This window comes from Artemia sp. Qi Xiang Cuo, chromosome 9, assembly GCF_049724085.1.
Source record: "Artemia sp. Qi Xiang Cuo chromosome 9, ASM4972408v1, whole genome shotgun sequence".
In the NCBI taxonomy this organism is placed as follows: domain Eukaryota; kingdom Metazoa; phylum Arthropoda; class Branchiopoda; order Anostraca; family Artemiidae; genus Artemia; species Artemia sp. Qi Xiang Cuo.
In genome coordinates, this window is record NC_142802.1 from 14,981,018 (window position 1) to 15,008,145 (window position 27,128).

General features: G+C 34.4%; 1 protein-coding gene across 1 annotated transcript in view; it reads right to left on the reverse strand.

Annotated features, from left to right (window-relative positions):
* The window catches only part of Hel25E (ATP-dependent RNA helicase 25E), a 49,115-nt gene extending 30,719 nt beyond the window's left edge, over window positions 1-18,396 (reverse strand). The window contains exons 1-3 of the mRNA XM_089094300.1: window positions 18,296-18,396; window positions 7,303-7,502; window positions 2,262-2,482 (exon numbers count right to left, since the gene is read on the reverse strand). Coding sequence (XP_088950426.1) covers window positions 2,262-2,482; window positions 7,303-7,501 — 420 coding nt within the window. The 5' untranslated portion in view covers window position 7,502; window positions 18,296-18,396. The remainder of the gene's footprint in view (window positions 1-2,261; window positions 2,483-7,302; window positions 7,503-18,295) is intronic.
* Window positions 18,397-27,128: the final 8,732 nt, after the last annotated feature.

Here is a 27,128-nt window from a genome sequence, read left to right on the forward strand (position 1 = left end):
TTAGTCCAGGAACCCATAAACTATAACTTATTATTTGCAGATGATATTGCTTTGGTGGCTAATACACCACAAGATGTGCAGATGCTTCTGAGTCTCATACAAGAATATTTGCAGATGAAAAAATTAAGTCTCAAAGTTGAAAAGTGTGAAGTTGTTATTTAAAAAAAAAGGAAAGCAAGCGGCGAAGATAATTTAAGATTTATATTTAATAATAAGGAAATGAATGTAAGTAAAAGAATAAAATATTTAGGATTCGTTTTATCACAAAATGGAAGTTTAAAGAGTCATGTTGATGAAATAATTAATAGAGGTAAAGTGGCCATGTCTGCAGTTTTCAGAAATCCGACGATAACGGGAATTAAAAACCTACAAATGCATAAAAGGATATGTAAAACAAAAGTTTTACCAGTCATAGAATATGGAGTCGAGATTTGGGGTGGAGAAGGGGCACAGAAGTTGCGAGTCCCTCCATCTCCAGTATTATAAACGACTGTTTGGGTCACAGAAGACAACTCATTCACAGATTCTGAAAGGTGATATGGGCCTGTTTTCGTTAAAACTACGTAGGTCTATTTTGATGCTTAAGATTGTGGTTGAAGCTCATTATGTGTAATGAAGACAGACTAGTAAGAGCAGCTTATTATCAGATGTTGAATTATGGTTAGAAAACGTCGTGGCCATCCCGAATTCAGTCATTACTAGAAAGAGTGGGAATGCCTTAATTATGAAATGATGATCTTGGTTCCCGTGATCTACCAATAGATTTAGAAAGTTAGGTACGATTTATCTTAGAGGGTCAAGAAATTCAGTATTGGAAAGGGCTGGTTTTAAATTCTACAACATTGAATCATTATGATCAGGCTAAACCTAGTTTTGAAGGGGAAACTTATTTTGAATTCAATTTACCGGCTATGATTTTATGTCGATGGATTCAGCTTAGGGCGAATTACCTTCCAATCCAGAGCAAGTAAAAGGTGTTCGACAAAAAGATAGTTGATCCTGAATGGTGGTGTGTATGTCCTCTTTGTAAAGATGAGGACGAAGGTTTGGACCATTTTCTCCGGAAGTACCCGGTGCTCTCTGATTTAAGGGGAAAATACTTACATGGGATTGTTTTGCTGCTTTCTGATACTTTACAAAGTAGTAATCCAACCACGCTTTGTCATTTGTTCTGTTGGTGATTTCTTTTTTTTTCATAAATTTGTGTATATGGCTCTTGAGCTTTTGAAATATACGAACTAATAAACAAACTGGTTTTTGAACTCCTCCTACTTATGCTCAAGGTTTTCAACCTTCACAGGGCTTCTAATCTTAGTCACCAGATGATTTTTGAAAAATGGGGTTTGGGAGGGGAAAACGAATTTACTAAAATAAGCGATCTAGATCACTAGATCGGGAAACGGCAAAATGCCAATTTTCAGAAAAAATTACAGTTATACATACATACAATTATTACTACTTTAATAATAAAGATATATGACGATGTTATTCATCAATACCATTTGTATTACATAATTACTATTTGTTGAGAGACAAATATATATTATATATATATATATATATATATATATATATATGACTGGTAATAATGCATTCTTAATGCTTAGAACCACACACAGCAATAAAAGAGATTTCATAACTAAACATTATTTGTATCTACAGACAGGATCTACAAACCCTAAGAAGGGAATATAGGTTTTGATGTAGATTCTTAATCTTCCTTTTACGAAAAACAAAAGCAAACCTTCGAGTTACTTTTGTAGAACGAAAAGGAACCAAGCTGGATAATAGTAGTTATTACATGACATAAAGATAACACTAACATAGTAATACATCACAAGTAAGTAGATATATATATATATATATATATATATATATATATATATATATATATATATATATATATATATATATATATATATATATATATATAGATAGATAGATAGATAGATATATATATATATATATATATATATATATATATATATATATATATATATATATATATACAGGTAGGTAATTTTTGTAATATTGTAGGTAATTTTCATAGGGTAACAGCATCAAATGTTCTCCAGAGAAGGTAAACCCACCAGTATTTTGATTTTCCCAGAGAGGGACGTCTTTTAAAATGATATCAGGGGCGAGGAGCAGCTATACACTAAGCTATGTTTATTCTACCTCAAAAATAAAAACTACATCTATAAGTGAAAAGGGACAAAAATCAGTCAAGATAATGGTGATGTATTGATTTATCTTCTTACCCTAACATCATTGAGATATTTTGAAAATCTTCCATACTCTTTGTAGATTTGAAATGCCAACTCCCTTGTATGACACAAAACCAAAACGCCAACTTCGCCTTCAACAGGTTCCAGTTGCTGTAATGTTGTTAGTACAAATACAGCCGTTTTCCCCATACCTGATTTAGCCTGACATAGAACATCCATGCCAAGCACAGCCTGCGGGATACATTCATGCTGCACTGCAAAAAATTGATTCAACTGTTAGTAACAACAATAAAGCCATTTGGCAGCTGAAGCAAAGGTTCTGAACACAACAATAAAAAAAACATTAAATTACTATGCCATATACGTCAAAACCATTCACGTCACTAAGGAAGAGGTTAAGGGTGGACCTCCACAAGGTTTGTACGAACCTCCTAACCTCATAAGGCACACATATGTTGATTTATAGGCAATGAAACCACAACCAAAGTGTATGGGTAACTTATAAGAGTGAAAACTGGCGCCAGTGTCAGCAAAAAAACTTACGTCTTTGCAAAAAAGATTACGAAGCTTGAAAAATGCCAAGTTCACCAAGAACTAGATGGCGTTGATGGTTTTTTTTTGCCAATACTAATGCCAGTGTCTACTCTTATAATTCACCATTACCCTTTGATCGCAACCATAAAAGGTTGAAAATTTTTGAAAATCAAATACAAAAAGATTCTACAAGCAGTCCAAACTAGCAGTTTTTTGAGAATTAGGAGAACTTCCAGGACTGGCTGCCAGAGGGTATTGTCATTTTTTATGCATGCAATTGCATAATCATTCAATTGAAATAATATCCATCAAACAAAATATACAATGCTGTCTCTTATAAGCGTTCAATTTTTGCTGACCAACATTGTTCATTGTCTATGCATTTGTAACCTATGTGTTTACAAAAAGATTGATTACAATTCGTTGGTTTTCAAGGCATTCAAGGGTAGCAACTTTTGAATGGGGAATTAAAGTAAGATGAAACATATTTCACTGTTAGTGGATAATCCAACCATCAACAGATTTATAGAGGTTGCCATTTGAAATTTTGGAGTTACCTCAGTTACCTTCAAAACCACCATTAAGGGGGTACACAGGCCCCAAAAACTACATGTTTACCCCCCAACGTCCCTTCTCCCTCGTCTAAGGGTAACAAAAATCTATTATGTTCTGCATATAAAACAATTTTCTAAATATTTATCATTGACACGAAAATGGGATAACCTTTATATACACAGCTACCAACAAACAGAGAACCGTACATAGGGAGGGGACTCCCGCTGATGTTGCTCAAAAGGAACCCTTCAGAAAATGTGTTTCCTAAAAATTCACTTTGTTATTTTGATGCCCACCCTCTATTAAGTTCTCCTAACCCCCTCCCCCTTTTACCCTTAAGCTTTGATATACGTACACCTATACATTTTAAATAAAGATGTCTACTTAAGCAAGGCAGGGTGAAAACCTCAAACAATGTGTTCCCCCTTTCAGAATTATCTAATCCTGATCCAGACAATCCAAAGAATGTCTTTAAAATTTCACAAAATTGACATCCATTTCTACTCAAGATGGAATGAAAGGTTATATTTCATCATTGGCTGGCACTTCAAACAAATTTGAATGTTTTAGTATATTGTGTTGCTAAATTAGTATATCAATATGTTAAGCTGACTTTGGTGGTTTCGTGACTTTTATTTTAGCTTATACCCTTTCTCTTCCTCACTTCTCAAATAGATACTATCGTCTGATGATTTGTATTCATTTTTGTATAGATTTTAGGGTTTGGCCTTATTTTGGCTGTATCTAAAAATTAATTTTTTACCTTTTTAAATTAAAATAAATTTCTTTAGTAAGATTAGAAAATTGCAACAAAATTCGTCATCAAGCTCATTAATAAAAAAAAACAAGCATTACCTACTAATTAAACTTGTAAAATCAATAACAAACAATCATTATGCAACTTACAACGTTTTTATGAAAACTAACTACTACTAACAACCCACTGGAGCACCAATCTATTTCCGGTGAGCACAGCTGCACATGGTTCCCCAACATAATCTATTCACAGCTTCACTCTTCATTCCCTTGTATTAATTTCAAATTTTCTCTTCCCAATCCATTTTAGGACAACTTGCTTTTTATTTAGCCCAATCAATCAATCAACTGTAGACAATCAAGGCGTGCGTCCTGAAAATAACATTATTTGCACCACTTCTTCCTCAAGAGGGGCAAAAATTCAGGATCCCTCTTGGTCTTATTTGCAATATCCAAATCTTTGGTTTATTCTTCTTTTTTCAAAATATTTCGTAATCTTCTTCTTGGGACAATTCAATTGGGGTTGAATGAAATGTTGCCTTACTATGTAGTTTCTCTTGTGTTGTTACTATCATAGTAAACACCGTTGTTGTAAACACTGATTATCAAATTAAATATTCAAAATATGGATGAATAAGTAAAGATGGTAAAACAACTAATTAGGTAAAAAATAAGTGGTAATATCATAGTAGGATTCATCCAATTCAATAGTCAGCCCATTTTGACCTGCTATATATGGTGTTGCAGGTTTAGATCCTTTAACAGGTTAAAAGCCTGTATAAAAAAAAATCCTTCTTGAAGATTGGGTTTAAGTTTTTACATCAGTCAGTGGGTTTGATTTCAATCCTAGTTTAGTTTGCAAATTGAAGAGATTCACTTGTCTTCTTTGCAAGATTTTCCAATTAAATAATATTTGCTCAGGGTTTCTTATTTGTGCTTACAGTGCCTACCTTGTCAGCTTTTTCGTTTCCTTCCAACAAAGTGGGAATGAATCGCACTTTCAATGTAGCTTACTGTCTGATATACAGTCATTCAAATGAGTACCTAAAACTATCCTAAGTTTCCTGTGTAGTTTTAGTTGGTGGATATATTCAACATATCCCTCAGTCCTTTGAAGGTCCGAATATTTCAGAGGCATGTGTGACCACTGTTCTTCCCATGGCATCCAATATTCCAATCTTAGATGGTAAACTTATCTTCCTATCCTTCCAGTTTCAATCTAATAAAAGGACATCCCTATTTGAACTTTTGTTATTCTTCCTAACCTTTTCCAATTGTGAAAAACGCCCGGTGCCTTGTCTTGTTTAGTCTTTTTTCACTACATCCATCTTCTTTAATAATAATCAAATAAAAAAACAACAAGTTGTTTTTTAACTGAAAGTAAGGAGCAACATTAAAACTTAAAACGAACAGAAATTATTACGTATATAAGGTGGGTTGCTCCTCCTCAACACCTCACTCTTTAAGCTGAAGTTTTTTAGTACTTTTAAAAAAGCATCTAATTGTTCTAATTAAACAGCCCTTGTGTTTCAGGAGTCATTACAAAATTGGGAAAAAATTCAAACTTTAGCTTAAAGAGCAAGGTGTTGAGGAGGCGGAACCCCCTTTATACGCATAACAATGCAAGACATGGGGTCATGTTATACCCAAAGGCATGGTTATTGGGCCTTTCAACTATGGTGAATGAAATGGATATCTCACAATTTTGATTGGGTGATTTTGGTGAAAAAAGGGGTTGAGGAGGGGGTCTAGTTGCCGTCCAATTTTTTTTTTACCAGGAGCACTAGAACTTTTAATTTCCGTTCGAATGAGTCCTCTCCGGATATTCTAGGATCACTGGGTTGATACAATCACCCCTGAAAAAAAAATATACAAAATTCCACATTTTTGCAGATAGGAGCTTGAAACCTATACAGTAGGGTTCTCTAATATGCTGAATCCGATGGTGTGATTTTCATTAAGATCACTTAATTTTTAGGGGGTCTTTCCCCTTTTTTCGAAAATCAGCAAAATTTTCTCAGGCTTGTAACCTTTGATGGGTAAGACTAAACTTAATGAAATTTATCTTTTTGAAATCACCACAAAAAACCAATTTTTTTATATATCTAAGGGCATCAAAATTCTGGTTTTTGGAGTTTTGGTTACTATTGAGCCAGGCTGCTCCTTACTTACAGTGTTACCACAAACTGTTTGATAATACTACCCCAGTCATATACAAAACTGTTTGATATCTAATATCCCCTTTTTGTTATCAGTAATACAAAACTGTTTGATAACTAATATCCCCTTTTTGTTATCATTTATTCTTAATCTAAGCAACTTAGTCTATTTCACATTAATTTTCAGATCTATTTTTGCACTCTAAACTCTCAAAAGTCTCGAGTATTTGTGCAAATATTATGAACTCAATTTAACACCTACTACTAACAACTTACTGCAGCACCTAGCTACCTAGGGCTAAAAAACTATAAACTCTCCTCCTTCATTGCAATTTGTTAAAAGTTTCCCTGTCTGCACCCTCCCAAGAAGTTCTAATTTCCCTTAAAGCCTTCTTTGTGACCCCATCCCACCCAATTTGGGGATGACTTTTCATTTAGCCTTTGATGGTTGGTCAAAAAGGATTAATCTTTGGCAATATGTAATCCTTCATCTGCTGAAATGCCCTAACCATCTCAACCTTTCTTCCATTATAGCCCTAGCAAGCAGGAAAGAACCTCATTACAGCTTACTGTTCTAAATACAATCAGTCAGACAAGTAACCAAAACAATGTAGGGACAATACCTCAGGAACATCTAATAAGCCCTCTTCTGTCTTTTGGAGCCCTGACATTTCAGAACCATATTTGACCACTGTCATTAATGTAGCTTCCAGTATTCATCATGAGCTTATTCAGTCTTTTAACTTTGTCTTAAAAAAGAAATCTCTTTCATATATATATATATTTTTTTTTCACAGACATTTTAACATACTTACCCTGAGAAGCAGAATATTTAGTCCTCCACTACCCCCAAAAAAGAACAACAAAATTCAAAATCATTTTATATAATGTTAGAATGGAGGAAATGCTACAAGGACAATGGACATAAGTTCATGAACTCCACTTTATGAGCTCCCTTGAAAAAATTCTGGTATCTATGTTATTCCTATTCTTAACATTCATGGAATGGACAAACCTTGACTCAGATTCTTTAAATTAGGACTGACAAAATATTTATTGATGAGACTTGCCTGCTGAAGGATGTTCAAAGCCACAGTCAACTATAGCTCTCAAAATTTCAGGCTTCAGGAGAAAATCCCTAAAGCCTGAGCTGTGTATTGAGGTATAAGTTCCCTTAACATCTTTCTTGGCAGGTTTTTCTGTTTCAGCCACCTGTTCTTGAGCTTCCTCCTCATCATAGTCAAGCAAATCTTCATTGGGTTCTGCCATTCTAAAAATAATTAAACTATATTAGTTTGAAAAAATCTAAACTCTATATAGAAATTATCAAAACAGAATTTTTGAAAACAGTAAACTGTATCAAGGATTTCCTTCCACAACACTCCCTCATCTGCATGAAAAATAACCAAAAACAAATCTTCAAAGGCATAGTAATGATGTTGTTATTTTTTCTTTTATATTTTCCATTACTCTGCAGTGTCATTTATAATGTTCATATGTGGGTCATAAATAAATTATTATTATTATTATAGTTTTGGGGCTTTTCCACTATGCAGAACAAAATTGGTATCTCAAAATTTTGATAATATGATTCTGGGGGGAAAGGGGGACAAGAGAAAGGTGCTAGTTGCCCTCTAATCTTTTTGGTCACTTGAAAAGGGCGCTAGAACTTTAAATTTATGTTGAAATGAGCCCTCTGTTGATATTCTAGAACCATTGGTTTGATACAATCCCACCTGGGAAAAAAAGGAAAATAGCTAACACACATCCATGATCTTTCTTCTGACAAAAAATACAAAATTCCATATTTTTGCAGAGGAGCTTGAAACCTCTACAGTACATCTCTGATATGCTGAACCTGATGGTGTGATTTTGATCAAAATTCTTTGATTTTAGGGAGTATTTCCCCACTTTTTTTAAAAATCAGCAAATTTTTCAGACTCGTAGCCTTTTATGGGTAACACTAAGCTTAATAAATCTTGCATATTTGGAGTCAGCATAATAAGCCAATTCTTTTAATATATTTATTGATATCAAAATTCCGTGTTTTAGAGTTTTGGTTACTATTGAGCTGCACTGCTCCTTACTTATAGTTTGTTACTACAAATTGTTTGATAGGTCCCAGATAGTTAGAATTGACAAATGGCTAGGATCTAACCATGTGTAATTTCACAGGGCTTCATAATTTTAGATTATTTATATTATTCCTAAGATCACTTCAATTTGCTTTATCCCCCTTTCCCTGTTGTGCAAATATATAACCCAAATAATGTATCTTCTATGCTTTTTTCCACAAGTCACTCTTTTCTTCAAATAGATTTAACAGCAAAGAAGTAACATCAACAAAATCAAAAATAAAAAACAGAAATGTATAGACAATACATTCTTTATTCAATATATTCTGTACATTGTATTCTGCACATTGAAGATGGGTGTGGGGTAAATGTGAAGTGCTTTTTGGAATGGTACAAGTAAGTAGGCTAAGACCCCCAGTACTCAGCCATTGACTAATCTTAGCAGGACATTCTGATTAAAAAGTATTTTTCCTGTCCATTGAATGATTATGAAGTAATTTTGCTTCCTTGCAATGGCTGGGATTGAACCTCAGTCCAAAATTTGAGATGGGACCTCCAGTACCAAAGATTGAGATGGCTTGGGTGCATTCTGCAGATGAGGGATGACAGATTGTCCTTTTTGACCAACTGTCAAGGGCTAAGCAGAAAGCAGGTCATCTGTGGTTGGAGTGGGAGGATGTCATAAAGAAAGATTGAAGGGAAATGGGAACTTCTCGGGAGGGTGTAAAGAGGGAGGCTTTGAATAGATTGAGATGGAGGAGTGCGCATAGCTGTGATCAAGCAGCTTGGTGCTGCAGTGAGCTGTTAGCAGTAGTGGTTTCCTATACATACTCAGCAGGCTCCTAATCTTGGACCTTATGTGTACAGGGTTTAATATATATGATTGGCTGATGGTTAGGACTACACCAGTTGGATTTAGACTGAAGTTACCTCTACACCCTAGCATAATTAAATACAATTATTCTGTTTCATAATATTTTTTTTTTATTAAATCTACCCAAGATTGACTGTGTCTATGATTAGGATATGTTGTTATAAATTAAAGATCCTGGGTCAAAGATTAGACAACACTTTCTAAGATTAGGTTCAAGCTTTAAATGTGTGGCCAAGATTAGGCTCTGCTGTTCTCTATCAGTATATTTGAAAATGTGTGTTGTATATAGTCTAGTTAGAATATTCAAGCTGATCACATACTTGTTAAGAAGATTTTGACACATTCAATGATGAAACAATACACTTTCTAGGTAGTACAGCAAACATTTCACTATGATTTAGCTATTAAAGAGTAGATTAGCTGGCCAAGTACTGGATATCTTATCCTATAGTTTTTTTTTTAATTTTGAACATATAATTTTCTTTGAATGCTATGGCCTAGGGGGATAGGACATGATACATTTGTGAAGAAGATTTTATTCAAAATACCTGCCTTAATTACATCCTTTGCACCATCTATCAGATAGTATACATGTGTTTTCCTGAAAACTTAAGAAAATATTTTCATCAGAGATTTTACTCAAGTTTTTCTTTGTTCTTTGAGTAAGAAAAACGATCTGTTTTTCATAACAGAACTTTTGAATAGTTTGTCATATGATAATGAGTGTGTTTTTACCAGGAGCAGTGTTCTTCTGGCTCCAAAACACTGTTCAGTGATTGATTTATGTTGCCATCTAGTAATACAAAATTCAACCTTTGTGAAGTTTCCTGCTTGGGTACTCGGAGAAATTTGTTCCTGGGTACCCTGGGCTGGGACACTTTACATCCACTGTGGCCCAGGGCACCCTCAGATGCTAGGAGCATCTCCTAGGAGATGTAATTAGGTGCCATACATTAGATTATAATTCAAGTGATGTCTGTAGTTGCCCTGTTGCTTTCATTTTTCTTAACATTCTCAATTTTTGCAGAATGCTTAAGAAGAGGAAGGTCAATCTGTCTTTCTATGCCTGGAATGAAGAAAGCACAAAGGCTATACTGTATAATGTTAAGTCAACACTATTGGTATTTAAGGTACAGATTTGATATTTATAATTGACAGTCCCCCCTCACTCCTACCATAATTCTTTTTGTTTTCATAATTTTGTCAATAAAGCATTATATTTTTGTCATATTTTGGTATATACCACTATAATTAACCTAACTTCACTTCTCAAGTGTGTATCATACAAGTGTATATAGTATATATATATATATATATATATATATATATATATATATATATATATATATAGTTTTTACTATGAACTATCATGCCTTGTATATTGATTAACAGAAATCATTATGTATATGAGGGGGAAAACTTAAGAAAATATTTTCATCAGAGATTTTACAAAAGTGTTTTTTTTGCCAGAAGCAGTGGGTTGCCCCCTCCTCAATACCTCACTTTTAATGCTAAAGTTTGACTATTGTTCCAATAATTTAAGATTAACTTAACTATAACTAGTTATAAAAACAACTAGGCCTAAGTTATTTTCTGCATCATTGGATGTAGAAAAATTGGTGTTTTGCTTCTCACCTGTCTATGATACAAATAACAAATTCACTTCTGAAATGGAAGATTCCTTTGAGTTGTATCTTCTACTATCACCCCAAATGAACTATGGACTTGCAAAAAAAAAAAAAAAAAAAACAGACAAAGAAATGAGCCTGGAAATTTGCCAAGGCAAACAAAGTGAAATATCCCAAATCATAGGATCATAATGAAGTGGCAGGAGAAGACAAGTATGAGGGGTTCATGAAGAGACATTCTAGATTGTCCCTGGACAGACCAGAAGCATGAGCCTTAATTACAATTTTGGTTTTAGCCATCAAGCAGTTGCCTCAGTATATGCACAGCTGGAAAAGCTATACTCAAATTATCATTTCCCAGCTGACTGTGTTTATAACATGGATGAAATGGGCTTATTGAAGGTTTTCAACAGAGATACCCAAAGGTTCTGAGCCCTAAAGGGGCAACTACATCACAGGACAGAGGGAAACTAGTCACAATGATCAGAACTATCAATTCAATTGGGAGCTTTATTCCCTATATCTTATCTTTGGAAGGACTTGCTTTGTTGAAAGACTCTTAGATGGTGCTCCACCAGGAACAAAGGTTGTTGCTAGAAGAAAGCCCATAAATGCATGTATGACAACATTAACTATTTCTTGGTTAGATTTGACCACTAAAAGGTATGTGCCATGCTCCCTTGAGCAACCAGCCCTTCTGCTTATGGATAACCATGATAGTCACATGAGCTACAACTTTATTTCTACTGCAATGGAAATGGGTTTGCAGATTCTTATATTCCCTTACAGGTCAAATAAGCTACAGCCCCTTGATGTAACTGTCTATTCACCCTTAAAAGTTATGGTACAGTTGCCCTTAATGGTACACAGTGCTATAGATTGTTGAAGGAATGCATAGATTGTTGCTGTGATGATAGTGATGAAGTATTGGCCCAGAGGCTAAATTTTTAATAATACAAAATCATTGCTTTTTGGTGTGACCAAGTGTTCTATTTATATATAAAGTTATACCAAAGTGTTCAGGAAAGTCTTATCTATCATAAGAAATTGACTGAAAACACAATATTTATCCATTGCCCAGATATAGGGTACTTCATTTGCCATAGTGTCCTGCTATCTATTAAACTAGACTTCCTGAAGTTATTCTAACTGGATAGCACAGTTCATATAATTATCCAGTAAGCTTATTGCAGATCATTTCTGGTCTTTGTTCTCAGTGCAAACAAAAAGCTCCTCCCACTTCTTTGTGCAGTTATTAATAGCACGTTTCCACTTGTTTTGCATAAAGTGCATTATTTGTAATAGCAAGTTTCCACTTGTTTCTGATTGTTTCACGTCTGACTTGTCTACCCATGAAAAGATCTGACGCCGCTCATGTTTCTACGTTCTCTGGAGCACTCGCACCCCAGTCTGGGTTTTTATAATGGGTGAGATAGGGAATGATCATACTGGATAATTATATGAACTGTGCTGGATAGGTAGCACTGGGGACAGCTCTTTTTCTTCAACAGATGATTCATCATAACCATCATGTGATTCATCATGGGCCATCATAATCATCATTGTTTACACAAACAATTATCAACAAAAACTATTGCCTATTAGCCTATATTTAATAGCCTACTAAATTGAGTAAATAAACCAATTTGAGTAAATAAGAGAAGTATTTTTCTTTTTTTTGGATATAGTAGATTTTAGAAGAGATCTTCTTCCAGGTAGTAGCCTAGCTTTAGTAGGCCTGGCAAATAGCCTGAACCTGTTTGGTTCATTCCCTGATTAAGTTGATATATAATGTCCAGCAAAGCTAAAAGAAAACACATTAGCCCAATTAAAGGCAATGTCAAATGTGCTGTCTGTTCTAGTGAACTGGATGAAGGGTCCTCTGCTATTGAGTATTTGTGAGAAGTGGATTTGTGGTGAATGTCTGGACCTGTCCCCTGGAGAATATAAACTATTAACTAAGATGATTCAACCCCTTACATGTTCATGGTCATGTCCAGTCTGAAAAGTTAACCCTCCCCCCCTCTAGTGAGCAAGCTATGATAAATAACTTGCATCAGTTATGGATAATTCCTTGAAATCTTTCAGGGAAGATCTTAAGCAGGAGTTTGCCACCACTAGCCAGTTGACACAAACACTTTCCCAACTAAGAACTGACATAAAGTGACATTTCTACCCAAGTTAGCAATATTGCAAACAGGGTATCACATATTGAAAATTCATTACAATCACTTTGCTCTACCTCAACAGTTCACAACCTAGTGGTATCTCCAGTGTCCTCTAAGTTGTCTCAACTTCTGTCAGCCCAATTATCTGAATCAGATGTTTATCAGATAGCACATTCAGAGCACCAGCATTCAAAAGACGTCTTAATATTGTTGCTTATGGTATCCCCCCCCCCAGACTGATGATGCAGTTTTCCTGCACAATTATCTCTTATGCAATTATGGAGTTGACATTGGTGCCCCCCCCCAGCCCAAGTAAAAAGATTTTCTAATAGCCATCAATGATCTGGTAGCTGCCCCCTCCTCTTCTCTGTACCATCAACTGAAGAAATGAAATTATATGGAAATCCTTTGAAACAAAAGGATCAATCATTTTTTATGGAGATAGTCCTAAGGAAGATCACATAAAGCACAAAGCTCTAGTTGAGGAGCTGAAATGCAGAAAAGCTAAGGGAGAAGCAGATTTGATAATTTGTAATGGGGCCATCATTAAAAAAACTTTCCAGTTGGAGCGATCCCCCGGACCACTCCAATGTCCCACTAATGTACATACCTCCTTCTACCTCTAATAATTGTTTAAATGTTTATGGACTTGCATCACCTAATTCTGTCTCCCAATGGTCTAATAGTGAACACAATAATAATAGTTTCCTTTCTGATGCTGACACTTCTCTTGTTTCTTCAACAACAACTTGTTTAACTGATGTTTGTTCTTTGCTGTTTCATAGTGCTGTATCCAACAACCTTACCAGTCCTTTAGTTCCTGTACCCTCACTGATTCCTACCTCTCAGGGAACAAGATTCCTTAGCTCCAATGTTGATAGCCTCCCTTATTAGCTTTCTGAACTTTATTTTTGTATGAAATCTGAGGGAGTGGATGTTGCAGCAATTACAGAAGTTTTACCAAAGAAATACCTGGTCAGTTTTTACTCCTGATAAAATCAAAATTGATGATTACCAGCTATTTTCTAATCTGAATTCCCCACTTTGCCACCAATGAGTGTGCCTTTATATAAGAGATGGACTAAATGTTAGTCTCATTCAATTCTCTGAATACTGATGGAATTGTTGGGTGTTGTTTATAGAAGCCCCAGTGCTCCATGTGTTATGGACTCTGAATCAAATTTGGCTGCCATGTTCTCACATGTTGACCAATTTTGCCAGCTATGATCTTGCCCTTAGGGGGAACTTTAATCTTCCTGAAATCCAATGGATTGATGGATCTGGTTTTTATACTAGATTCTCCTTTTTTGTCTGCCCTCTCTGATAATTCCCTCTGTCAAACAATTTCTCAACCAACTCGTTTCAGGGAAGGTCAAGTCTCCAACATTCTTGATCTGGTTATACTCAGTAACCCTGACCTTCTTATTAAGAATATGATAACCACACTTGTTGGTAACAGTGTCAATGTTGTAATTATTTCAGAGTTATGTCTACCTACCATTCAGCCTTCCTCTAAGCAACAAAAAAAGTATGTAAACTACAAAATAGTCTCTGAAAAACTTGCCAAAGTCAACTGGAAAAAGCTTATTACTGATGATATAAGGGAGAGCTGGTCAAATGTAAAAATAGAAATTTTAAATATTGAAAAGTCATGCGCCAGAATTTTTCAGGTAAAACAGGCAAAAAGTTTACCTTTTTAACTACTAAAATTAGTAAGCTTATCAGTTTCTGATCCTGAACTGAAAGTTGAAATTTTCAGTCAATATTTCTCTTCTGTTTTTTTTTGTCCAACCCCAGTATTGTATATCCTACACTTCCCTTATATGATGTATCACGTAATATGGAACAAAATATGATTGCAGGTGCTTTGGTTCTAAAGGAACTCACATCCTTCGAACTGAATAAATCTGCTGGTCCTGACAACATTCACCCATGTATCCTACATGAATGTTGTACAGTTTTGTGTCAACCTCTTTCCCTGCTGTTCAATTTATCATTAAATCTTTCTAGACTACCTCAGGATTGGAAAACTGCATATATTATTCTTATTTTTTTTTAAAAAGCTAGAAAGGACCTTGCTGAAAATTATCAACCCATCAGCAGTTGTTAAGGTTCTTGAAGGAATAATCAATTCTGCAGTTGTTAAACACCTTGAAGTAAATAATGTTTTACAACATGGCTTTCATTCTGGAAGATCTGTTGACACCAATCTCCTTGAATCATATGGTCACATCACCAAGTTGCTTAATATTGGGGTTCCTGCTGGCATGATTCTGCTTGACTTTTCTAAAGCTTTTGTATGAAGTGTGTCACAATTGATGTGCAATTAAATTGCACACAGTTAAGCTTGAAGAGAAATCCCTGTTCTGGATCCTTGATTTTCTTTACTTGTGAAACCAATGTGTTCAGTTGTTTGATAACTCTGGAGATCATATTCTTTCTTCCTCAACATGTGTTCTGAGTGGAGTTCCTCAGGGAAGTGTCTTGGGTCCTACATTACTTAATATTTTCATTATTGATGTTCTTTCCATTATCAGCAGTAATTCAACTCTTTATGCAGATGACCTGAAGCTTCTTGGACCAGCTTTGTCCTGTGAAGATCATGCCCTGCTACAAAATGGTGAGCATGAATAGCAGAGTTGTGTAGGTGAAGATAGAAACTCATCAGGGAGGCAGCCGGTGCCTGGGACTTGAAAGGCAGATAATTCTATATGTGTTCTACCAAGTCAAATACTTCCTCTTCACAGACATGAAGTTAGCATTTGGAAGAAAAAGGGAGGAAAAAACACTGACCAGATTTTGACTCCAACCTGTGTTAAAGATGGCAAAATACCACAAAAGGAATCTAAACACAGAAAAATGAGCTAGTAGAGGTGACTTTTTAGTGATAGTAGTAGTGATGCTGCTCCTCTTGATCTCTATGCTGACACCAATGATCCACCTGATAGACCTGGACAAGAACCTACCAAGGAGATAAAAACTTGAGATTTTGCACTAGTTCTAGATGATACTAAGAGAAGCTCAAAGTATTATGCCAGTGAGTTCTTGGAGATTGAAACAGAAGGATATAATGTGAACTTCCTGAAACAAAAGCTCCTTACTTGGAAGTTCATATTTCCAGAGACAAAAGATATGATGACAAGTGAAATTGCCTGCCAAAAACTAATCTGAGTGGCAGCACAGAACATGCGGCAAAAGTCCTGACCTTTGATGCTGACCTCTCACAGTATGCTATTGGGTGTATAATGTTACAAGCTTCTGTTTTGTTTATTGTAAATGAAGTAGGCCTAGATTGTTGGTTTTTAATAAATAACATTTGGTAAAAACAGCTGTGTCCTTGAGTACCCTCTAGGATGTCCCAGAATACCTAGGGGTCTGGATACTCTGGGGAAAAAGAAGAGGGTTAGGAAAATTGTTGGTACTGAAAAAATTTATCAAGGGACTAATCTACAAAATCTTGGAGAAAGCCCAATTAGGCAGTTTCATTTAAGCAAATAGTAAAATCAAGTAACTTGAGCAAAGCATTCTCCAGATATCTGCCATAACTTGAACATGAACCAGGGTACCCACATCTCCCCTATACATAAACAGGCTAATCAATTTAGTAAAATTCTACTTTAGCTACTTTTGGCTATCTTGGAAAGAGGTTAGGTTAGGAAAAATGAAACTTTCAGGGATGGGCCTACAGGCTAAAGTATGTCCCAGGAAGGTATTTTGAAGTATCTACCTCCACTTCTTCTCTCTCTAGAGGGTCCTGAAATTTGCCTACATGACAGGCCATGACATAGGCTACCAATTAAAATGTTAACAAAACAACATTTTACCTTAATTTTCAGTTATCAGTTTCTTTTTCTCTAGGTTTAGTTCTGAAAATGTAATTCCTGTTATTTGAGTAGAATTTTAAGGCATATCAATTTTTTTTTTCTTTCAAAATTTAGGAAATGCATTTGCATATCTTTAAAACCTTATAAATTGGGATTGAGCAAAGTTGTGAAGCTGAAAACAGTTTTGGGTAAATTTTTACCAAATCATATTATTGACTTATGGATAAAGCAAACATACCACTTGATGCCTTTTTTATGCTCTTTCCAAATATACTAATCATTTTTGTCAGAAATGAATTTTGGTCAATATCTACAAAATCATATTATTGAGTTAGGACTAAAGTGAATATATATGAATATATATATATGCCAATTCAGGGTTAGGTATAGCCTATATAGGGGGGGGGGGCGGAAAATCAATTTCGATAGAAATGCTTATTATATTTTTAATAAGCATAAAAAAAGGCAACAAATGGTTTATTAACTTTATTCCTAACTCAATAATATGATTTGGTAGATATTGACCTGAATTTTACCCCCACCCCTATAAATACCAATTCAGGGTATATATTTGCACATTAGGGGGTGAGGGTAAATTTTATTTCTGATGTGAATGGGAGGTAAGTTTAAAATTTTCCCCCACCCCCCTAATGTGCAAATATATACCCTGAATAGGTATATACATAAATATATGTATGTATGGGTGGGGGTAAAATTCATTTCTAACAAAAATGATTATTATATTTGGAAAGATCATAAAAAAGGCATCACGTGGTATATTCACTTTATTTGTAAGTCAATAACATGATTTGGTAAAAATTTATCTAATTTTGTTGTACTTCATTTAAGCAGATCTCTTTTGCAAGGTTTCAATTTAATAACACATAGATTTTAAAAGGTCAGGACCCTCTAGAGGGAGGAGTAGAGGTAGATACTTCAAAATACCTTCCCAGGACATACTTTAACCTGGTGATCCATCCCTGAAAGTTTAATTTTCCTAACCTAACCCCTTTCCAAGATTGCCAAAAGTTGCTAAAGTAAAATTTTACCATCTATTTTGTAACATTGGACATATGTAGCCTCATTAATGGAAGTGGGATATAATTTTCATTATAGCAAGCATACCTGAACATTGAATTGCATAGTACTTCTCTTTTGAATTATAGAGATTAGTTCAAAAGAGGTAATGCAAAGGGTTTACATTCATTTTAACAACAGGCCTAGGTTACATAGGGACATGTAAGATTGATCTGAGACTGGTTTATCCTAGACTTACTAAAATCCAGGACTACTTGATCTTGATATTATTCTAGTCAATCTTACTCTCCATCCCTTTAAAATTGCTGCGGCGTAAAATCATCCTCAAGACAGACCTGTATGGCCTAATACCAAATTAGGGGCAGTTAGGACAGCTCTTCTTATTTTCACACACGGAAGTTAAGTCACGTTTAAAATAACATAAGTAAAAATTTGTGTAATAATATTACTACTAACTTTATGTATCCGATTCAATTGGATAAATGCGAGAAAACTTGAAATGCCCAACTCTTGTTGATTTGTAAAATAATGGCGAAGATGATGAAGATGAAGAAAACAGTGTTTCCACTACTATTAATATACTTGATGTCAAAACGACATTGAACTTCGCCGTTTCATTTGATTTTCTGTCAGCCTATTGACACGAAAGTGCGTTTGTTTTGTAAAGGTTCAATCAGACGCATAGGATTTTATTGAAGAACGGTTGGCTCATTATACCGATCAAACATTTAGGAAGGGTTTGAATTCAATTAAAACACCAGCACTTGTTATACTGATGTGATAGCCCAAATTTGCAGTTTTTAACATCTATTGGCAAATATAGAACAGTCTACATTTCCGACCGATGAATAAAGTGAACATACAGCATGATGCCTTTTTTATGGTCTTTCCAAACATACTAACTTATTTCCTTTTGTTAATAATTCAATTCGGTATAGATGCAGCCGATGCAGCATGGGTCCTCTACATAAAGAAACATAATATATCTTACGTAACATCTTACTTCATAATATGCAGAATGATCCTAGTTAACATATTTTGCGGGAGGAGAACCTTTATCTTCACTTCTTTCCTTGTTTTTCTAAGAAATTCATGACTTTCTTAGAACCTATATATTAACAAAGTATATACCGTTCCCCCCCCCCCCCCTAATATGAAAATGTATACCCAGAATTGCATCCTGAATCTAAATAGAACCTTCATTTGCACCGCAAATCAACTTTACCCACACCCACATGATGTGAAAATATATAACCTGATCTGGATATATTTAGGGGGGGATAAAGTTCATTGATGATGCAAGTGAAGGTTATATGATTCCGATGGGTGTACCAACAGGCGTTCCAGGAACTCCTAAAGCTTTATTTTTAAATAAAGACTTACAACTTATAGGCATTGACATTCTTTCCATGGATTTTTTTGGCTGGCGTAACAGGCGAAGTGGTCTATCAAAGGAAAGAAAACATTCAGAAATTAATATATAATTTATATGTTATATATATATATATATATATATATATATATATATATATATATATATATATATATATAAACTCCTAAAGCTTTATTTTTAAATAAAGACTTACAACTTATAGGCATTGACATTCTTTCCATGGATTTTTTTGGCTGGCGTAACAGGCGAAGTGGTCTATCAAAGGAAAGAAAACATTCAGAAATTAATATATAATTTATATGTTATATATATATATATATATATATATATATATATATATATATATATATATATATATATATATATATATATATATATATATATATATATATATATATATATATATATATATATATTATATATATATATATATATATATATATATATATATATATATATATATATATATATATATACGATATATATATATATATATATATATATATATATATATATATATATATATATGTATATATGTAATATTTTTTAACGAGCAATAGTTGTATATGTATGTGTGCATGTATTTATGTTATTTTTTTTCGAAAATGGCTCTATTTTGTCGGGAAAACTGGCATCCTGGTAATTTCTGGCAAAAAAAAAACGATCCATGTAGGTAAGAAGTTTAAGAAAATTCGCTAAGAACCTTCATTTTGAAAAAAAAGATAGTTCCTGTGAGTGACGTCATATTTATGAATGCATTCGAAAAGCATACTTACGTTGTATGTATGCTTTTCGTATGTATACGCAATAGTAGTTGTATCGTTTAAGAGTCTATGATACAGGCACCCCCCCCCCCTCCAGGAGTAAACGTATCGTTTTTATACCTATGACGCATCCCACATTACTAAAGGAACATAGCTAAGTATAAAATACTAAGTGTAATTAGTCTATTTACAAAAGGCTTTTTAAGAAGTTTCGTAATGCCTAGAGGAGAAATGAAGAACCTTGATCATCAAAGACAAGACCAATCCGAGGAGCTAAGGTAAAGGCCATTGAAAAAATGTCTAAAGTAATGGAAAACGAAAATGAAGAACAAAGAAATACACAGTCAGAATACTTGCGTCAGCAACAATTACAACGAGTCAAAAACAAAAGTGAAGAACAAAGAAATATCCCGTTCGAAGATAAGTGGCAGCAAGAATATAACAGATGCGACAACAAGGAGTAGCAAAAATTAGAAATGAAAGTGAATAGCAAAGAAATATGCGGCTAAAAGATATGCCACGGCGAGAACAAAGAAATATGTGGTTAGAAGATAAGGGGCGGCGAGAATTAAAAGCTACATTGAGAAAGCGATTATCAGTCAAAAATGGAATGAAGAACAAAGAATTGTGATGTTAAAGACAAGCGACAGCAAAAATCAGAATGAGTCAAAATGAAAGTGAAGATGAAAGAAATATAATGTTAGAAGAACAATGCCATCACAATCTTCGACCCCAACAAAATGTGGCACAAAACCCATTACAAACTTACAAAGATGCCATAAACTATGCAACTGTTGATTACAAGTCATTGGTACTCTTTAACGTTATGTGTATTCCTGGGGAGCCCTCCACTTCCCGAGGAAAGAGTAGCAAACAAAAATGACTCATTTGGAGGTCGCTAATTACAAGAGAATCAATGTACACAAACCTACCACATGCCGAGTGCCAGGGTCCGGCTTCGATATTGGCTAAATAGTTTTTTTTTTCTTAACTGGCATATTGACATTTATGGCCACCAAACGATCCAAAAACGTCGCAACTTTAAGGAAGAATGTATTTTTCCCAGGGTGGTTGCATCGAACCTATGGTGAAGCCATGACATCAAAAAGAGGCTCATATTATCTGCGGTTAGAAGACAAGCAACAATAAGAATCAATATATACAAGCCTGCTGAGTAGCCATGCTGTGGCCCAGCCTTGAAATCATCCACATAGTTTTTTTTCTTAAAACTGGCACATTAAAATTTCAGGCCACTAAACACAATGTGGCTTCCTTACACAATGTGGCTGAAAACATCATCACTTGTTTTTGACGAGGGGTCGATCGGTTGGTCTCTTGAACGTCTCGGCACATGTCTGCAACAGAAACAGAAAAATAAACATCTAATTTTCCCATAGCTCATACTAAGTCTATTCAGAAAAAAAAACAGAAGCAGGGAAAAATAAAGCAAATCAAAAGACGAGTTGCACTTGCAGAAGAAAAGCTAAAACAAAGGTTCTGAAAGAAAAAATAAAACACCTAGCAATCTAAAACTTGTCCCTGAATTTAGCCTTTCTCCTATTGCCTTCAAATAGTCCTAGCCCATACAGGGGAGGGGGGAACTTACACAATGGGAGTATACGAACCCTTACACGAAAGAATCACATTTTAGCCCGTCATTTTTTATCTTGAAAGGGTGTCCCTTGGAACACCTTCAGGATGGAAGAAATCCATTTCTGTTTGCACGTTTCCAGTGAAGTCCTAGGAGAACACAGCCATTGTTTTCTATCGGAGTAATTTCAAAAACATTCTATCTGTCTTTCTTTGTATATACTGTTGGACTTTTAAAACACACGTGAAAACAAGAATATTTGTTAAGTTTGAATATAAAGGAAAAATATAAAAACGCGACTTGAAAAAACAAATTATATATGAAAAAAATCGTATGCTGAATATATGCTCATAGACTTCTATGATCATATACGAAAAATCAAGTACCACGCCTCGCCACCAATACCTCGTATTGTGTCATTTCGTGTTGCCTTTTTTCAAAGTTGCGTCGCTGCTCAATAAATGCCAATTTTCTTTGCGCGTCGTTAGGTTTTCGAGGTTGCGTTGTTTTGGATTCAAGTCCTGAATTTTTTTCTAGTCCCTTTTTATCAGATAAATGCCCGTTTTGTAAACTGAACTTCATCTTTCCTTTTAATTGTTTGGTTTTCTTTGGTTCTCTCTTCTAAGAAATTAATCAAAAAAACTTTTTGCACAAAATAAGTTTTTCAGAAAAAGTAAAGAACTCCATTAAACCAAAAATGAACAAAATAAAATCAAATAATCTACCAAGCATACAACTACCGCAAGTCAGTATCAATAAATAAGTGGAACCCAAATAAACAGAAATTAAAATAAGTCAAACTCAAAACGAGCAGAAATTAATCTGAGCAGGGTTCTAAACTCTAGCTTTCTCAAAGCCAGAATATAATTTGTACTTAACTGAAAAAATTCAAATCCATTTACTGAAAAAAAACGTGCATTGTCAGTTTAATATATATATGCTGATATTTATTCCTTAAAATCTTAATTAATTTTTTATTTCTTAATGTTATAAAAGTGAAAACATTTAAAGGAATTGTTTCCTCCCATAGAAACCTAATTTCTATCTGGAAATCAACTATGATGAACAAAATGGCTATTTCAAAATTTTGATTGGATGTGTTTTGGGAAATGGTGGGCGTGGAAGGTGTGTTAGTTGCCTTGCAATCACTTTCGACTATTAAAAAGGGCACTAGCCATTCCATTTTCAATCGAATGAGCCCTTTTCGAAGTTTCTACGACAACTCCTTCGATACGAAGTGCCCTGGTCTAGAAAAAAAAATAATAATAGCACATTGTGCCAACATCGTTCTTTACTTAGGGAGCGCTATTGCGCTGCCTATGGCAATTACGGTTTTCCCTTTCTCTCGCAGGTGATTCAATTAGATGCACAGTTAAAAAAGATGACTCATCCTTGTTAAAAATGTATTTTTGGACGCCAGTTTGGTTAAAATTCAATGAGGGATGAAAGGGAGAATTAGTTAGTACATTGTGGATTACGTGTCGCTTTATGTCACATCCTGTGTGGGATTTTATTGGCTGGTCTTCGTTAGTCACATCCTGGGTGATTTTTATCTTTGTCTTTTTACCACTACCAGAAGTTTCAGTTTTTGTATAACCTTTGATTTGGAAAGAAGTAAGATTGTTTTCTCATTTGACTCCTTTATTGTTAGCCAATAGTGACATAGGTTATTTGAGTACACTAAGAATAGATTGGCTTGGTATAGGGAGAGAATCCTGCACTGAGCAAGATATCTTTCCGTGAGGAAAAAACAAGTTTTTTGAGAGTGGCGCCTGTGGCCTTTAGCGTGGTGTCTTGGGATAGTTAGCGTTGCACTTTCGTACCACCAGAAGTATACTTGTCAGAACCCTAGCGGTTACAGGACACGTAGAAATCCATAGCGCGTTAGTGACCCTAAACCCTGTGGCACTGCCAGATTACTCTGGTAGCGTTGAGATCTCCAAATAGTGGCGGAGGTGGAGTAGGGCCCCCCTCCGCCATAATAGGTCTACTTTTTTTTCTAACTGTGCCATGCCATCAAAACTCGGCAATTCCTCTTCTAACCGAAAATCAACGTACAGTAATTTTAATACAATTTGTTTTAACTTCGTTCTGCTAATTTTTGAGTTCAATTTCAATTATGTAGTGGATCGTGCTTTTTGCAACGTTTAAATTAGCGATTGTAGTTTTTGAAAAAAAATGAAATAATTAATTTTTATAAATTTTTATGGGTTACTTCTGATTACAAAAATGGTAAATATTTTTCTAATTTATTTATTTGCAGAATTATACTATTTTTTTTTTTTAAATACAATTTAATTTTTTTTAGCCAAATGAGTGGAAATGGGCGCTGCTGGTAGAATTACAAAAAATAAGAAATAAAATATCAGCTTGGAAACAAAATTAGATATTCTGCGGCGATTTGATAAGGGAGAGAAGGCTATGAAGACAGTGGAGATAGCAAAGGCTGTTGATCTGGCTGCAACAACTGTCAGAACTATTAGAGACCCTAATGGGGATAAAATAAGAGAGGCTACAAAATCTGCAACATCATTAGGTGCTAAAACGTTGACCCGTACAAGGAGTGTTTTGATGATCAAAACGGATTTCTTGCTTTCTATTTGGATTGAAAATCCAGTTGCGCATTGAATACCATAAAGTAAAATTGTAATTCAGACGGAAGCAAAAAGCTTATTTGATGATTTAGAAAGTAAAGCAGCAGTATCCAACGATAATTCTAGTGTTAGTAAAAACGAGAATGAAACATTCGAAGTTAGTCAGGGCTTGTTTGAAAGATTTCATGTTCGAGCAAATCTTCACAGCATTGCTCATAAAGGTGAAGCAGCTAGCACTGATAAAACCGCTGCAGAACATTACCCGACAGAGTTAAAAGCATTAATTCATAAATGTGACTATGATCCGAAACAAGTCTTTAAAATTGATGAGACTGGGTCATTTTGGAAGCGTCTACCTAAAAGAACTTTTATATCTACAAAAAAAAGCTGCGCCAGGATTTAAAGGCTGACTTTTCTTCTTTGTGCTAATACACACTGTGATTTTAAATTTAAACCATTTCTCATTCATCAATAAGAAAATCAAAGAGCTATGAACATTCAAAGAATCTACTTCCTGTCCACTGGCATGCAAACAAAAAGACACGGATGATAACATCATTATTTAAAAACTGGGTTTTAACTTGTGCTATCCCAAAAATTATAAAGCTTATTGCAACAAGGAAAACTTAAACTTCAAGGATTTGGTCCTAGTATATAATGCTCCTGGCCACCAGTCAATGTTGATGAGTTGTCAGAAAACGGGAAACTGGTATTTTTGCCGGCTAATGCGACACCAGTTATTCAGCCGATGGATCAGGGAGTAAAATCGACTTTTAAAAGTTATTAGCTTCGACGAGTATTTAAACCTCTTTTAAGCGAGACTGATGGACAAGATTACAATGGTAGAGTTTTGGAAAAAGTTCAAAAATTATGAAAGCCATAAAAATTATTTTATGATTCGTGGGAGGAGGTTAAACCATCTTGCATGAATGGTGCTTGGCGGAAAATGTGGCCTGAATGTGTTCACCGAATATGCGCAGCAGAAAATGAAAGTACACCAGCTGCTACGTCATGAAACTTCAAATTTAGCTAGAGTATAATTTTGAAGGTATGGAGGATACTGACATAAGTGAATTGCTAACTTCGCCCAACGAAAAATTCTCTAATGAAGAGCTATTGCAACTGGAATTTCAATTTGCTAATGAAGAAGGTGTCAGTGACCGGTCAATAGAAATCTCTGAAAAACAAAATTTAACCTCAAAACAGATTTTCAAAGCGATGTGTTTGATTGATAAAGCTATGGAGATTTTTTTTAAACCTTCCTGATAACGGAAGGAGCTTAAAGTGTCCCAGGCGATAGCTACGAATATCAATTGCTACAAGGAAATTTATTTTACGTTGAAAGAAAAGCTGTACAGCAGACATTGGACCAGTTTTTTTGTGAAAGCAAGCCGACTTACGACAACACCCATTATGGATTCATCAGAATGCGAATAAGTCTAATCTTGTTTTTCATAAATTATATATTTCATAATTAAATATAAACTATTATTTTTTTTTTTACAGGACTATTGCAACTGGAATTGGAATTTGCTAATGAAGAAGGTGTCGGTAGAAATCTCTGAAAAACAAAATTTAACCCCAAAACAAATTTTCAAAGCCATGTGTCTAATTGATAAAGCCATGGAGATTTTTTTTTTAAACCATCCTGACAACGGAAGGTGTTTAAAGTGTCCCAGGCGGTAGCTACGAATATCAATTGCTACAAGGAAATTTATTTTACGTTGAAAAAAAAGCTGTTGAACAGACATTGGACCAGTTTTTTTGTGAAAGAAAGCCGACTTACGACAACAGCCATTATGGATTCATCAGAATGTGATTAAGTCTAATCTTGTTTTTTATAAATTATATATTTCATAATTATATATAAACTATTATTTTTTTTAAATTTAATACAGTAGTTTTTTTTATTTTAACTGGATACATTTTTTTGTTTTTTGTATGTATGTAATAAAATTTTAAAATAATTTTTGTTTTTTTCAATTTGTACTTTGTTCTATTTTCTTTTTAAAAAGTAGTATTTTCGTAACCCTGTAAGCTATCTTCAATCTTTACATGGTTTGCTATAAAAAATAGTAATTCAATTTGCGTCGTGTTTTTTTTTTCTTTGCGTCGTAACCCCGACGCAAAGTGAGGTATTGGTGTAATGAAGAGTTTAACTCTTCATTAAAACTAATAAATTATTTGATCAGTAATAGAACAACATGATTGTCTTCTTGTTCAATAAGATCAAGTGACCTTCAATTGATCTGAGGACACAACTGATGGCCTGATCAAATTTAATATTCCTGGCTTGTAAGACTTGCTAGCCAATAGAGCTAACAAGGCACTTTAACCAGGCCATAGAAATGACATGCTGTTGGTGGTTGTTTCATGATGCTTTATTGACTGTGACTTTAAACAGGCTATAGAAATACATGCTGTTGGGTAGTTGTTTGGTGGTGACTGATTATGATTTTAGTAGATTGGTATCAAATATACTTTTGTTGCATCTCTGATGGCTAAAAAGAACTTTATTTGTTCAAACAATTGTTTCCTTATAGCAGAGAAAAACAAAACAAAAACAAACAATTTGACAACTGTTGTTTTCTCATAAACCATACGAAACATGGGCACACAATTCTAATCCTTGGGGGAGGGGTTCGATACACAAGACATCCCACGTTAGGTTCAGTATTTTTCATCTATCTGACAGGGGAATCTTTTGAACTAATTGAACTTTTCCTTAGAGAATAATCAAACTTATTTAAAAATGACCAATTTTTTCTACTATTGCATGTTCTTCATGCATTTCCAATATATTTTTCAATTTTAACAAACTTTCGAAACTAAGTTCAAAAATACAATTTGGTAGATGGATAGATACATTTCAGCTATCGAATGATAGCACAATGTTTGTCTTAAGTCATATTAAAACCATAAGATAGTAGAAAAATAATATACCAAA